The 13,958-nt window shown below is 39.1% G+C and overlaps 1 protein-coding gene across 1 annotated transcript; it reads left to right on the top strand.

The window, feature by feature from the left end:
• Positions 1 to 1,961: 1,961 nt before the first annotated feature.
• On the top strand, positions 1,962 to 8,081 carry NUCKS1 (nuclear casein kinase and cyclin-dependent kinase substrate 1; the record flags this gene model as incomplete). The annotated part of the gene is made up of 7 exons (XM_010077629.1): positions 1,962 to 2,011; positions 3,041 to 3,146; positions 5,141 to 5,196; positions 5,519 to 5,671; positions 5,912 to 6,064; positions 6,607 to 6,753; positions 7,446 to 8,081. Coding segments are annotated over 7 exons (865 nt in total), but the record flags the coding sequence as incomplete, so codon positions are not given.
• Between the last annotated feature and the right edge of the window lie 5,877 nt (positions 8,082 to 13,958).

Below are 13,958 nucleotides of genomic sequence, written 5' to 3' on the forward strand. Positions count from 1 at the left end.
ACTTTCAGAGGAAAAAAACCTGATACTTACACCAAATCAAACATGTTATTTAGTAACTTTATTGTTCTTCAGATACTTACCAGAATAAAATCAGTGTTTTCACATGCAAGATGGGTCAGGAGGCAATCTTCAGGAAGACTACCTGTTGGAAGAGGAATTTGAGTTCCTGGATGGGACACCATAACAAACCTTGCCAAGAGTTGTATTCCTAAATTGGTATTTTACCACATTCAGTCTGTGAGCGAGCAGTGCTCTGTAGCACATTGCTGTTGTACTTTGTTTCACTCACGCATACTCTGAAGCTTGGATGGGATTCAGCCTGTAGAAATCTAATGACTGGTGTTGCTTTCCTTTTGTTTGCTTGTTTGTGGGGTGGTTTTTTTGTTGAGGAGTTGGCTTTTTTTTTTAGGCTTTTTTAAGAGGTTTGGTGTAGGGTTTAAATAAAATAATTATTCTGCTTCGTCTTTTGAAGGCTGCTGCTGTAAGCTGTGGATAGAAGTACAGGAGAATGGCTTATAATTGATTTCAAATGGATCAACAGCCAGAACATAATGCCTTTTGGGGTATCTTTCAACTAAACAGTCTTATCAGCAGTGCCTGATATTAGTCACAAAGTGCAGTTCAGTCATGGGAACTGCAAGCGAAATTTAAGTCACGCTCTGCCGTGCAGGAGAGGGAGGGGCATTGTGGTTGTGTGCTGGATGGAGCTCATGTTGGCTTCTCTTTGCAGCGATCCTCAAGGCTGTGATGTGGGTAGGTCACTTCATCTATCGCTTGCCTGTCTTTTCTAGCTGTAAAAGTGAGTTCATGTGATGATTACTACAAAATCAAGTTCATTTTGGCTTTGGGTCAAAGGGATTGTAAAAAGGGTGTGTGGAGGGATGTCTGAATCTCTGGTGCCTTTTTCGGCTGTGTGTCCTCCTCCCATTGCATGTCCTCTGTAAGAGGTGGGTGTTTGCACTCTGAGTTTGAGGCATTACCAGCTGGAACTCAAATATAATTCAATTATTTAGCTGTCTTTGTTCCCTGGAGTAACTGTATTACAGGGCAGTCTGTTAATGATACCTCATTACCTTTGCTACTCTCAATTTGGTTAGAGAGCAGAGAAGATGCTGATGAGGTGAAGAAAGTATGGGTCCATGGGTTTGCTGCATAAAACCATGGGCTGAGTGAAATGCGCATCCTCTTCCATTGTTGAGCCTAGTGATACAGTTCAGCGTTGTAACAGCTCGCTTGCAGCTTGTTAGAGCATCAAAGTAACTGATTGAGAAAGCTCCTAGAAGCCCCTAGTGAAAACTAGTGCTTTAGAAACAGGGAACCCATGGGAAAATAAAAATCTTGAGGAGAGATATGAGAGCAAGCATGATTACATTGAGCTGTGAGAAAGCAGAAATTCAAAAAAGAGTAGTTAGGAAATGTTTATCTAATTCATGATAATTGTGTACTAGGAATCGTAGTTTTAAGTATCACAGCTTTTGAGACAGGGTGTTAGGGGGAGCTCCGATTTAGAAGTTCAGGCTGATGCATTCTTTAAATGGGTCTTTAATCTTGGAGTATAGATACGGATTTAAAATAGTGCTTTCACTGGTGTAGTTGCACTAATGATAGAAGTATAGTTTTAATAATGAAAGAACCATGTAACATAGGTGAAATTGCTCTTCCTCCCTGCAGTCATGAGCCATGAGAGAGTGCTACCTATCAAAAAGCACTCTCAAATTCGGATAATACAATCCAGTCTGTTATAGTAGCTCCTTAGGAAAATCCTAGAACATACTGTGTGTTCATTTCTGACTTCAAAGATATAGGGGGCTTATTTATGAGAGTTTTCTTGGGGTGTTTTTGGGCTACAAATCCTGCACTGGAAGCAGGGATATGGTACTTTCTTGTTACTTGAATAAAGCTTTTGTATCTCTGGGATTATGAATTGCTAATTTTTTTTCTTCTCCCCTGCTTTTTAACAGGAACAGGAAGGTGGTCGATTATTCCCAGTTTCAGGAATCAGATGATGCTGGTAAATGACTTATTTCTTAACAATATAATTCTTGGGCTAGAGCATTTCATTTATTGCTTTGCATATTAATTGTTTTGCTTCTGGCCACATCTTTAACTTAGATTCTAAGTAGTTTCTGTTCTTCACAGTCTCTGAACTGTTACTAAGTATTTGAAAATATAATTATTTTCATATGTTTTGCATTAAACAAACAATGGTGATAGAAATCTTATTATTTAATGCTTGTATTGTTGTAGTGCCTTGAGGCTGTTGGCAGCAACTGTCTTCTTCCTTGGTCAATGTTATGCTCTGTGGCAGAATCTCCCTGATGCCACTTTTTTCTACAGTAAAATATGCTTTCAATTTATTTCCGTGGACTCTAGTTAATCCCATAATGTCAGGCATTTTTGTGAATTGCATCTAAAAAATAATCTTTGTTCTGTACATTATTAACAAAATATTTCTGGAAGCCATATAGAACATGTTTTGTGTTCTTAGAAAATAGAGATACTGCTACTGTTAGTTAAGTGAGGTTGCACTGATAATTAGTGGAAACAAATATCCATAGCTCTTAGTTGCAGTCCTATTACTTGTATTGTGTAATGTTTGTAAAACTGTAAACTACTATATAATGGCATACTTTTTCCTACCATATGTAGGACAGTAAATAAAGTGTTTGCTGTTAAAAGCATGTAGAAATATGTATGGATGTTAACTTTTAATAGGCTTACATAATAACTCTGTTTCTGATTAGCTCTAAAATGAGATACTGTGTCCTCTTGAGGTTTTTTTTTTTACTTAATGCTCCCTGTATCAGACTTGATTGTATGCCAGATTTCTATTGTGCTGTTGGCAGAAGAAAAGGTAAATCACTAGTTTAAGACAGGACTTTGCTTCTATAAAGTTTTGTTTGAAGCTTTGTGATTTTTCTTTTTTTGAAGGGCTTCTTTTTGATGTGCATGAAATGGTCAGTTTAAGTTGTAGCTGAGGAAGTCAGTTTGCTGGGAACTAGGAGTTTGATTCAAAACCATTTTGTACTGTCCCGTCCAGATGAAGATTACGGAAGAGATTCAGGTCCCCCATCCAAGAAAATCCGTTCGTCTCCCCGGGAGGCTAAAAATAAGAGGCGATCTGGGAAGAATTCTCAGGAGGACAGGTAAAAGAAGCGCTTCATCTGTTACGAACATGTCTCCAAACCTTGTCCTGTATGTGGGGAGCAGCATCTTCTAAGTGGAATTCAAGGCCTGCAGTGTAAGATACAGAGCTCTCAATCGCAATGCTTGCATAACCAGCTTGGACATTGAGGTGGTTCTTTCTTATCCGAGTAGGCAGATAAATCATGTGTAAAGTACTTGTCACTAGTACTTCGTTATTAAATAGCTTTGCAGAGCTAGACGGTTGGAATGGGAAGGAATATGATCCAAGTTACAAAAATTGGCAGCTAGTACAATTATCCAGGTAAGTTAGTGGCAAGATGCGTTTAATTTTCCGTCGTCTTTTTGGTATCCTCAGAGCATTCCTGTGGTTAAAGATTAAATGGGATGGTACAGTAGTGGAGTAGGGGCTATTTGTTAGTTTAGTGATTCTTTGTTTCTCATTTGTAGTTTTGTCTAATTCTATGTTTTGTCTAATTTAAAAACGAAGTAACTTGTTTTGGTAACGGAGTTGCTCCAGCAGTGTGAAAGGACTGGTTTCTAAGTTATGCCTTACTGAGTAATGAACATCTTTCCTGCAGAGTGAGGGAATCTTCCTTTTTTTACAATAATTATGGTCAGCAAATGACTGCCATAAGACCCATTAAGTCAATTGACTGCAGACATCAACCTCAGGGATGGAGGTTCTGCTAGCTGGTTCTTATTCTGTAAGCCTAAGGTTTCTCTTTATCCTGTTGCACTGTTTGCTGGAATCCAGGTAACCTGCCAACAGGCATGCTTAACAGGCTTCCCTGTCCTGCCCCTGTTCTATAAGCTGGATGTAGGCATGGGAATATTTGTGTGGTCCACCTGCTGTTGTGAACTGAGAGGGGGAGAATATTTTCAACCTGGCAAATGCCTGTAACACACCTGAAATCGAAGATTTAATGGGTATGACATATAAAGAAATTGGGCTAGGCAGCTCCCAAAGCAACTAAATAGTTGACCTTGATGTCCTGTTAGCTTTGGGGATTTCTAAGTATGTAACAACATTTTTATGTTCATCACAAACATTGCCGAGGGCTTGCATGTGAAACAAGCTCATGTATTTAAGCGATTGAAATCCACAGTTATCTGTATAAGACTGAAAACATATGGGCCTGAAGGGCTGTAATGTGACAAGTTATTTAAACTATTAGAGTTCTTGAGAAATGTTGTGTGTTGCCTCCAACTGTCAAATTTGAAAGTAGCAAAGGTTTGGTGTATTGTATTTCTTAACTTTGGCAAACTCTGCAGCGCAGCCATTCCTGAAGCATATCTTGTATGTCAGTGGGCCTCAACAGAGTATTCACCAGTCCTGTTTAAAACGCTTGTTTACTCTCTGGTGAGAGTGTGTTCTTACATGCCAGAAGGAAAACCCTCTCTGGACAGTGATAATGACTAATGATGGGGATTTGGATAAGAACAGAACATTAGTACCTGCTTGACAGGGGTACCCTCTGATGAGGATTGAAACAAATAGAAAAGAGTTGTTGAAACTCCACCAGATCATTTGAGAGATCATAGACCAAATATACAGCAATGTACAGAGAATGAAGGAGTCCAGAGAAACAATGATAAAAAGACAAGTGATGACTATAAATCTATTCAGGATAAAACTTTATTCCATTTATAGACTCAGCCATGCATTAGAATATAGAACTTCAAAATTCTAACAATAAAATGGAAGACATCTGTATGATTTGGTTTCAGAGTGAAGTGCATGGTTCATCTTAACCTTATTATTTCCTGTGTGGTTCATTTGACTCCATGTAAGTTTGTATGTGATCCAGAGTTTGAACATTATCTTTCCAGCCATGATAACTACATATGCAGCTGAGTAATCCTGAAGTATAAAGTGGTAATGTCCAGAAAAAGTGCAAACCTAAAGATCAGTTTGCTCTCTGAAAATTGATATTTTCCGCACAGCAGTGACGTAAATAAAACAGCAGTCAAACCCTGTCTCTCTCATTTTCAGTGAGGATTCAGAAGACAAAGATGTGAAGACTAAGAAAGACGATTCACAGTCTGCAGGTAACTACCTACATTGGGTTGATGGTATATCTTCAAAACAAAGACCAGCTGTAAGAGTTACAGGAGTAGGATTTGACACAGGAAAGAAGCTGTTCTGACTAGAGGAGCATGCACTTTTCTAATAAGCTTATCTTAAGCTGGGTCATGCCTCTGCTGCTGTTACTTCTGGCCCTGGTTTGGGATAATTTTATTTTGTGTGTGTAATATTATGCTGCCCAAAATTTGTCCAGGTAAATAGGTGTATGTTACTCTCTTCCCTGTAGTTCTTGTCCATATTTCAGAACGATGCAAGAAACTAAATGTTCGTACCTTTTCCTTCCAGATGAAGATTTTGGCAGTGAAGATGATGACTTAGGAGCAGATGATGGCAAAGCTGACAGTGACTATGAGAGCTCTCAAAAAAGCAAAAAAGGAAAGAAGGCTAAACCAGATAAAAACAAGAGAGCAGCCTCCAAATCCAGGAAAAGGCCTGCAGGTAAAAAAAAGTTTTTTAGTCTTTGCAGTGAAAAATACTAGACAGGATTGTTGTCGAGTGACTACAGAAACATGCTTATTAAGTTGAATGTGACTGTGTTCTCCTCACAGCTCAGTTCTTCAGCGAGCATCTAGATTAACTTTCTCATGAATGACTTTACTCTTGCCCACATGTTACCTCAAGACAGTTAGGTGGTCTGTATTCTGTATCTTCATTATAACTTGGTGACTTCTGCTGCAGAGGACAGTGAGGACGAGAAAGAAGATCACAAAAATGTGCGTCAGCAACGACAGGCAGCATCCAAAGCAGCTTCTAAACAACGAGAGATGCTTATGGATGATGTGGGTAGTGAGGAGGAAGAACAAGAGGATGATGAGGCACAATTCCAGGAGAGTGAGTAAATGGGGTTGTAAAAACTTAAAATCAATGTGACATGGGTGTAGTACCAGACGTGAGTTTATGGGTCTGGCCAGACAGCAAAAGGAACACAGTTTGCTTTTTGACTGTGACAGTGAAGACTGAAGTTGTCCTTCTCAGTAACTTATTTATTCTGGCATACCTATCCAACAGACCAAGCTTACATTTTTCATATCTAGCGTTTTCTTTTGAAGTTTGCAGCAAAGATGTATGTATGTCTTTACGATAACCCTTTAGGGCTGCTCATAAAGTTTGTAATGCTTTTTGCTGCTTCTTGCTATCCTGTTGGTTTTGAGGCATTGGTCCTACTTTCAGGTGATGTAAAGTACTTTATCCTTGATTAATTGAAGTGGGACAGTTAGTTTCATAAGAAGAGATGGGTTCAGCTGGTAATGAACCACAGTGAGTTCCTGAAACACTGAGTGCAAACATGATTTCAGGTGGCAGATCTCTTAACTGTATATTCTGCCCCCTTTCGTTTTTTTCCAAAAACTGAAATTTCTTTCTGCTTTCAGCAGATTCAGGAAGCGACGAAGACTTCCTTGTGGAAGATGATGATGATAGTGACTATGGCAGTTCAAAAAAGAAAAACAAAAAGGTCTCCAAGAAATCTAAGCCAGAGAGGAAAGAAAAGAAAATGCCGAAGCCCAGGCTAAAGGCTACAGGTGACTCTATTCAAGGAAAGTTAGGCAGTTTGCTTTAGAGGCTAGTGTTGTCTTTTTCTGTTACAGAAGACTCAGTGGAAATCTTGGAGTTAGTAGGGATTCACATATAATGTTTAACAGCTAATTCATACAGCTTGCCATGATTCAAAGCAGCACTATGAAATAATAAGGTGGCTTTAATTCTTAATTAAAATATGGAATTAGTATGTATGTCTCATTGGCAAAAGTTGTGTAGATTGCAAAACCTTCCCTGTCGAGGTGCTGTAATCTGACATTCTATTTGTCATAGACAATAATATAATTTCTAGCTTTGTTTGGGAGTCACAGACTTTGATGTTTTCAGGGTGGAGGAAGGTGGAGAAATCTGAATCAAAGGAAAATTTGATATGTTTCTGGAGGAAGTCTAAAATCACAACAGCAATGTATATATGGGTTTGACAAGAGGCTAGCTATGGTAGTTCACTGTGTCATATCCAGTAATCAGGCAGGACTTGCAATTAAATAGTTTAAAGTCTTGTTAGCAAACTTTTCAGTTCAGCTTTACTATTATGGAGTGCAAAAAACACCATGTGTGTGATATGGTCAAAGCAAAATGAAATCTGCTACTGAACTATCTTGTGAATCTGTTTAAAACCGTGACTATTTTGTCTTTGTTGCTAATAATAACTTTTATAACCTTTTTCTTTTTTCAGTGACCCCCAGTCCAGTGAAAGGCAAAGGGAAGGCAGGCCGCCCCACAGCTTCTAAGGCAACAAAAGAAAAGACCCCATCCCCCAAAGAAGAGGATGAAGAGCCTGAAAGTCCCCCAGAAAAGAAAAAGTCAGCCAGCCCTCCACCAGAGAAGTCAGGGGATGAGGGATCTGAAGATGAAGCACCCTCTGGTGAAGATTAAATGGCAGTTGAGGAAATCTTTGTTTAAAAAAAAAAAGAAAAAAAAAGAAAAAGGAAAAGAAAACATACTTAGGGGTAGAACACGGTTTTGGCTGTGGCTTGACTCATGGGCTTTGAATGCTGTCTTTACTTTCAGCTGTTTAATACAGTGTATCCTTTTTTTAATAAGAGGAAACCCTTATACAGTGATATTTTGAAGTCAATGTTCTCTGTTGGCCATTCCGTTTTCCCTCCCCCGCCAAATCCGAAAGCCATTTGAGACAAATTAACAGATCATTTAAATATATATTTTTTTCAAGGGATACTGCAGTTGTGAAGCAATAAGGTTTGAGACTGATACGTGGAAACCATACTTATAAATCGTTAAGTAGAGTAGATTTTCCCAGTGCTGGTTAAGAGTTCTTCAAAACTATTATTCTGTATTTGAATATGTGGAAGAAATGAACTTATGCTTTAACAGACTTGTTGATACAAGTTCACTCAAGAAAAAAAAAGTAGTTGATAAGAATTCCAATTGAGGAAGAGGAAACATGGGGAGAAAACCCGTGTTTCTTGGATTCAGGCACGTTTTTTGTGGAAAGCAATCAAGAGACTTGTAGATGGTCCACTGCCTTTTATTTAGAGAAGACCCTCCAATTAGGTTCCAAGATCTTTTGTCTTTGCTGGATAGAATACTATTCTGCTCTAGGCAAATTGCAGTTCATTCTATACGAATTCAGATGTACAACCTACAAGCTTCTCATCCATTAACTCTTATTTTATTTTTTCCAAGGTTGGCTATAGATGGGCAATGTAGGGAAGAGAAATTGAAAACAGTTTTTAAAACTCTGGTTTCCATTTGGTATTGTGGAAAATGTCTTTAAAGTTTTCCCAGGGGAAAAAAAAAAAATTGAGTAGTATAAAATTAAATTCTTTAGCTTTTGGGCTGAGGGATGTCCTTTTATAAATGTGAAGCAAAGGATTCCTGTAATGCTCTGGTCAGTCTCGGATCCCATGAGTCACGCTTAATTGTTTCTCTTCTCTCCCTCCATCTGTCCTCAGAAAGGCTCTGTAGTCATACCTCTCAGCCTCTCCAGCTACGGTGCTGGACAGCAGACTTCCATCGATAGCGCACATCATCACAATACCACTTCCATTTCTTCATCCTTCCATCCTGCAGTGTGGGAGGCTTTGCTCCCACATCAACATGTCTGCTTCTAACTGTTGGTCATCATTCTGCTCCCTAAGCTGAAGAAGTGCTGATAGGGAACAGTATTAAAGGATGAAGCTGGGAGGAAGTGGAGTTTGGAAGCAGTGTAGCAGGGCTATCATTTTATTATAAAACCAGGATGTCCCTCTAAATGCAAGACACTTGAGATATGTGTGGTGGCATTTTAATGTGTTTTTATCTGAGCAGCCATATCCTTTTTTTAAACTTTAATTAGAATACACAAGCCTTGGTTTTCAAACCCTAATACAGAGGTTGCTGCCATGTTTGTTGGTGGAAATATTGAAAACTGGACCTGCCATTTTTCTCTATTTTTTTCTTAAACCCTTTGTGCTTTCTGTATGTTGCTCACAGTTATCTTATACCTGACAAGCTTTGCATCTTTTTTTTTTTTTTGTCACAGAACTACACGTTTTGTAACCGGCCTCTTGAAGGTAACATAAGGCAGCTAATTAGTTGGATTTCTGAAGCACATACTACCAGATTTTTAATCCTGTTTGGATATTAGAGAGCTTTTAGATGTGATACACTAATATGACCAGGAAGGACACTTGGCTGAATGGTGTAGGGAGCCTGAAGATGCTGAGCACAGTGTGGAGCCTAATGTGAAATGGAATATTCATATAACAGCCGAGTGATTGTCTTGTGTGATTCATAGCCATGGATTTTATTGAGGCTGGTAAATTACTTTACCTTGGCTTATAAAAATTTAAGTTCTCTAACATTCTTTACTATAATGATACTACTGTTGCCGTTATAATAAAGATGATCGGTGTTTCCATTGTAAATCATTTTTTTTTTTAAAGTGGTTTAATTTTGCAGAACAGCTTAAGGCTGGAAAGAAGTATCAGTCCTGAAAAAGAAGCGAATGTAACCCCCTCTCCTCTCCTGTATCTCTTCCCACCTTCCAGGTCTCTGGGAGAGCAGAGTCTCTTCATTCCCTCCACTCCTAGTCCAGTGCTTCTTGGGTAATATGGGAAAATAAATGGCCAGATTCTAAAAAACCACTTGGATTAAATTTTGGGATAGCATACACTTTTCTGACTGTCTGTTCCACATAGTTCTTTGCCTTCAGTCCAGAGCATGTTTTGAGTTGTTCTTCTCTATTGGGTTCTTAAGGGGTTTTTTTGGTTTTAAAATGTACGAGGATTACTTAAATACCTCTAGCTGATCTGGCCAAAAGGCTGTTTCTTTACCTGCTAGACCAGATTTTTTTCTGAAAAGTGTATTTTGTAAGTTCCACTTAAATTATTATTTTTGGGTTTTTTTCTAACACGGTTAACTAAAGTTAAGGTTGTGAAAAATGTTTCTGTTGTTCTCAGTTCATGTTTTGGACTGGATTATTTTCTGCCTAGCAACTTTGGCCCTTTATCTTACAAAACTGTTCTGCTTTCTCATATGTTCATCTCTAATGGCTGTTACAGGCTGCATGATGCTTATCTCTGAGTTTGTCACAACGCAAACACTATGTAAATCCTGTACTGCTTCTGGGATTTTGTAACTTTTCCATATCTTACTGTTCTGCTCATTTGTGCAAACACTAAGCCCTAGCGGTCTCCTGGTTACTCTGTCAGAAATGTATCAGTTTACACTTTTGCAGATAGAAGAAAATTGTGGTGGTTAATACAGATTTTTTTTTTTTAGTACACAACATTTTTCAGTAGCGACAGATAACATTTTTAAATGTCCTTTAATGAATATGTACTAAGCATTCTGATTTCTTGAAGGAAAGCTGTAAAAATGCCTTTCTTTAGGAGTCTGAATAGTTCTTCATGGAGCAGAAAGTTTCATTCACAGAAGAAGGCTTTGAAAAGATTGTCTTCTGTTACACAGCTGTAGTTTTGGAGCCTTTGCAGAGAGGTAAATGGATTTATTCCACAATTCAGTTAATCTAGTGCCCTGCCCTGGTCTTAAAACAGTAGTTCATAACTAACTTCTATTATATGTCCTCTTGTGCATTCTGTTTCTGAATCCACACCACCACCTTCACTTTCACAGTTATATGCCAATAGTACTGCCTTTAACTGGCAGCAAGGCTTGATCAGTAAAAATTTGCAACTTCAGTTGGAATTTTATACTAAAGATTATTTGCTTTAGTTCCTATTTGGTCAGCATGAAAATGCCAAACATGTCAAGCTAAATGGGTTTCAGAATGGATTGTGGGTGAGAGCAAGACTTAGAAATGAGGAAGCCAAGAAGCTTTTAATTTTGTTGGTTTAACTTCATCAAAGCAGAAGAGACTGGGGAGAGAAGCAGCACACCTTGGGTGACTTCTGCTAGGGAACCGCTCCGATGCCAGGTAACGGTTCTGAGCGTGCTCAGCTTCTGTGCCAGCACACAGCTGCATCTGCAGGTGATGGACTACCAGGGCAGTGGCAGAAGATGCTCTTGAATTCCTTTTTATTCTTTTTTCTTTTTTTTTTTCCCCCTCCACTGGTGATGGTCACAAAGGTACAATAGACACTGAGGCATCCAGGTAAAGGAGGGTGGGAAGTAAACTGTAACATGCTGGAAGCTTTTGAGCTGTAGAAACTGGTGCTTTGCTTTATGTAATTTGTTTGTGAAGTGTTTATTTTTATAACAGATCATATTGTTGAACACATGGTTCTTAAAAACTACAAACTGATCCATGAGTTTAATATTAGAGAAGTGGATGTTCATCTGTTGGGGGAGGCAGGATATGAAAACATAAGCAGATGGATATTTAAAGGGACACTGTCACAAAGTAGTTGCGGGCATATAGGATATGTTAGTTTTGGGGGGGGTGACATCTATATGTGGAAATTATATATTCTGTATGTATGTGATCAAGTTGAAAATTTTCCTTGAACTTTGAATGTTTTCCTACAGTTTTGGGTGGTTTAAATACAAGTTATGCTAATGAAACCAGGAAGCAAAACTAGCTATTCTATCCTTACTGTCCAAGATGACTTTTTTTAAAGTACTATGAGGAATGTCAGAGCTCTGAAAGATGACAGTGTCCTTTCGAGACCTCCTCAAATCAAGTGTATCCTCATTTTAGACTTCCCACTTCAGTAGATGACTGGCATTTGAATGTCTTTTCATTGATCTCTTTATATTAAAAACAAAACACAGATATTTCTAAATCTAGTCAAGTTCTCACCATGTGCTGACTGTCAACCACTATTGAAAATGAATCTCTAGACTGCCTGCCCCCTTCAGCCGCGGTGCATCGAGTGGGTCCATCGGTCCGAGCATGCTCAGTGTGACTGCAAAACACCATTGTGCATATGCTTTGTATATTGGGGCAAGGGTTTTTTATATATATATTTTGGGAGGGGTAGTGGGTGGGATGGAGAAATACTCAATCAGCTTAAGCCAGAATAATGTGTGTAAAAGCCCCTGAAGTATTTTGTGTGTGAGTGCGCGGGTGTGAGTGCGCGCATGGGAGTGTCTGACATCTTATTCCCTTTGTGTTCTGAAGATTTGTGAGTTTTACTTTTTTTTTCTTCCGCAGAAGCAATTGTTACAAAAAATTGTAAATAAGAGCTACATAATTTTTGTTTAACCATGAACATCATGTCACAGCAAACCCTGAATAGTCACTTTGAAGGTAGAGGAGGAGACTCCAGGTAGGGCCTTGGGCCTTTGGCTATCAGCAAGGCATCGTTCTGTGGTATGCAATGAATATTTGTCTTGAGTATTTGCAATCCCCTGTTGAGCTTTTCTAAAAATCAGGCTCTTTGCAGTTCCCCTCCCCATCCCTTTTAATTTTTTTTTTTTTTTCTTTAAATCTTGAGAGCAGACAGAAAATGGGGCAGCTGCAAACAGTGTTCCAGTGCTGCTGGGCCACGGTCAGCGTGTGTGTGCAGACGTGGCTGTCATCACTGGGCACGATAGGGTTGGTGACTCTCGCAATACCTTGACAATACTGAGATCTACCGCATGGTACTAGAGTTAAGTCTGAATGTAACATTAACGCTTTATTTAAAGTAAAAACAACACTTTTATTTTTTAAGGGGTTGAAGTGGACATGACTGTTGACCATGTTCGTGAATTTATAGATGCAACATTCATTGGTAGAATTGTGTGATGGTCTTTTGTGCTACTTAATTTTACATATTCCAGTCTCTGTATGTACCTGCAAAGAAAGAGGAAAAAAAAAAATAACAAAACCCTGCTTTGCTTTTATTGAAAGGGTTCCCAGGACTGCATACCTGCTCCTGAGCTCTGTTTTAAGTATGTGTATCTTTCGCTTGTATTTTGTATTAAAAAAAAAAAAAACCACAAGGAAAAAGAACCCTTTATTGTTCAGCATGTTGGAATTGTGTCCCCTCTTTTATTTTTCTCCTTTTTTGGAATATATTAAGCAACTCATTCTTCTGTATCTTTTATTTTCTTTTGTAAACTTTTTGGTTTTGTTTAAAAATGGCTTTATAAAAGGGCTTTTATAACCCATAAACATGACTTGTGTAATTTTTCTGCTACTCAAAGGTGTGTTATTCTTCTGTGGTTGGTTCTTGTTTTGTGACTTAGGGAGAGGTAAAAGTGTGTTCATCTTTCCTGATGTCTGAGAGTTTTGGGATTAATTCCTATGCAGAGCTCATGCTTTCTCTGAGGAGGGCAACTCGGGCTTTGGCCAGAACAGTTTGGCAAGTATGACCTTCACATTCCTACCTCTGAGTTGAGGGGAAGATTTACAGAATTAAGTCATATTGGCTGTAGAGAACACAATCCTTAATTTCACAGGCTGTTCCACGAGGAGTCGAGTTGAGGTTCTCGGGTTCAAAACCAATTACAAAAAGCAATGACAAGGAGAGACAAAGCCTCTTAACACGTCACGTGTGCCCCTGTGAGCTCTCCCTCAGCGATCGGGAACCTTTCTGTTCTGGCAGTAAATACTTTATGGGTATCATATGAAAGAGGACTGAGTTCATCAGGACCACGTGCAACATCATCGTTAGCTGGTTGTCCCCTCCAGTGCAGATGAGGTGTCCCATGCGCTGGAGGTGATGGTGCACAGCGAGCTCCTCCTTTTGACAAATCCCTTCTAGCAGATCTCATCCCCTTCCCCACAGGATCTCGGTTCCAGCGCTGCTCACAGCAGCCGCGGCAGGAGTTGGGCAGTTGCTGGTTGTCCTGGTCC

The sequence above is a fragment of the Pterocles gutturalis genome, unplaced genomic scaffold (genome assembly GCF_000699245.1).
Source record: "Pterocles gutturalis isolate BGI_N339 unplaced genomic scaffold, ASM69924v1 scaffold2166, whole genome shotgun sequence".
NCBI classification, from domain to species: Eukaryota; Metazoa; Chordata; class Aves; order Pterocliformes; family Pteroclidae; genus Pterocles; species Pterocles gutturalis.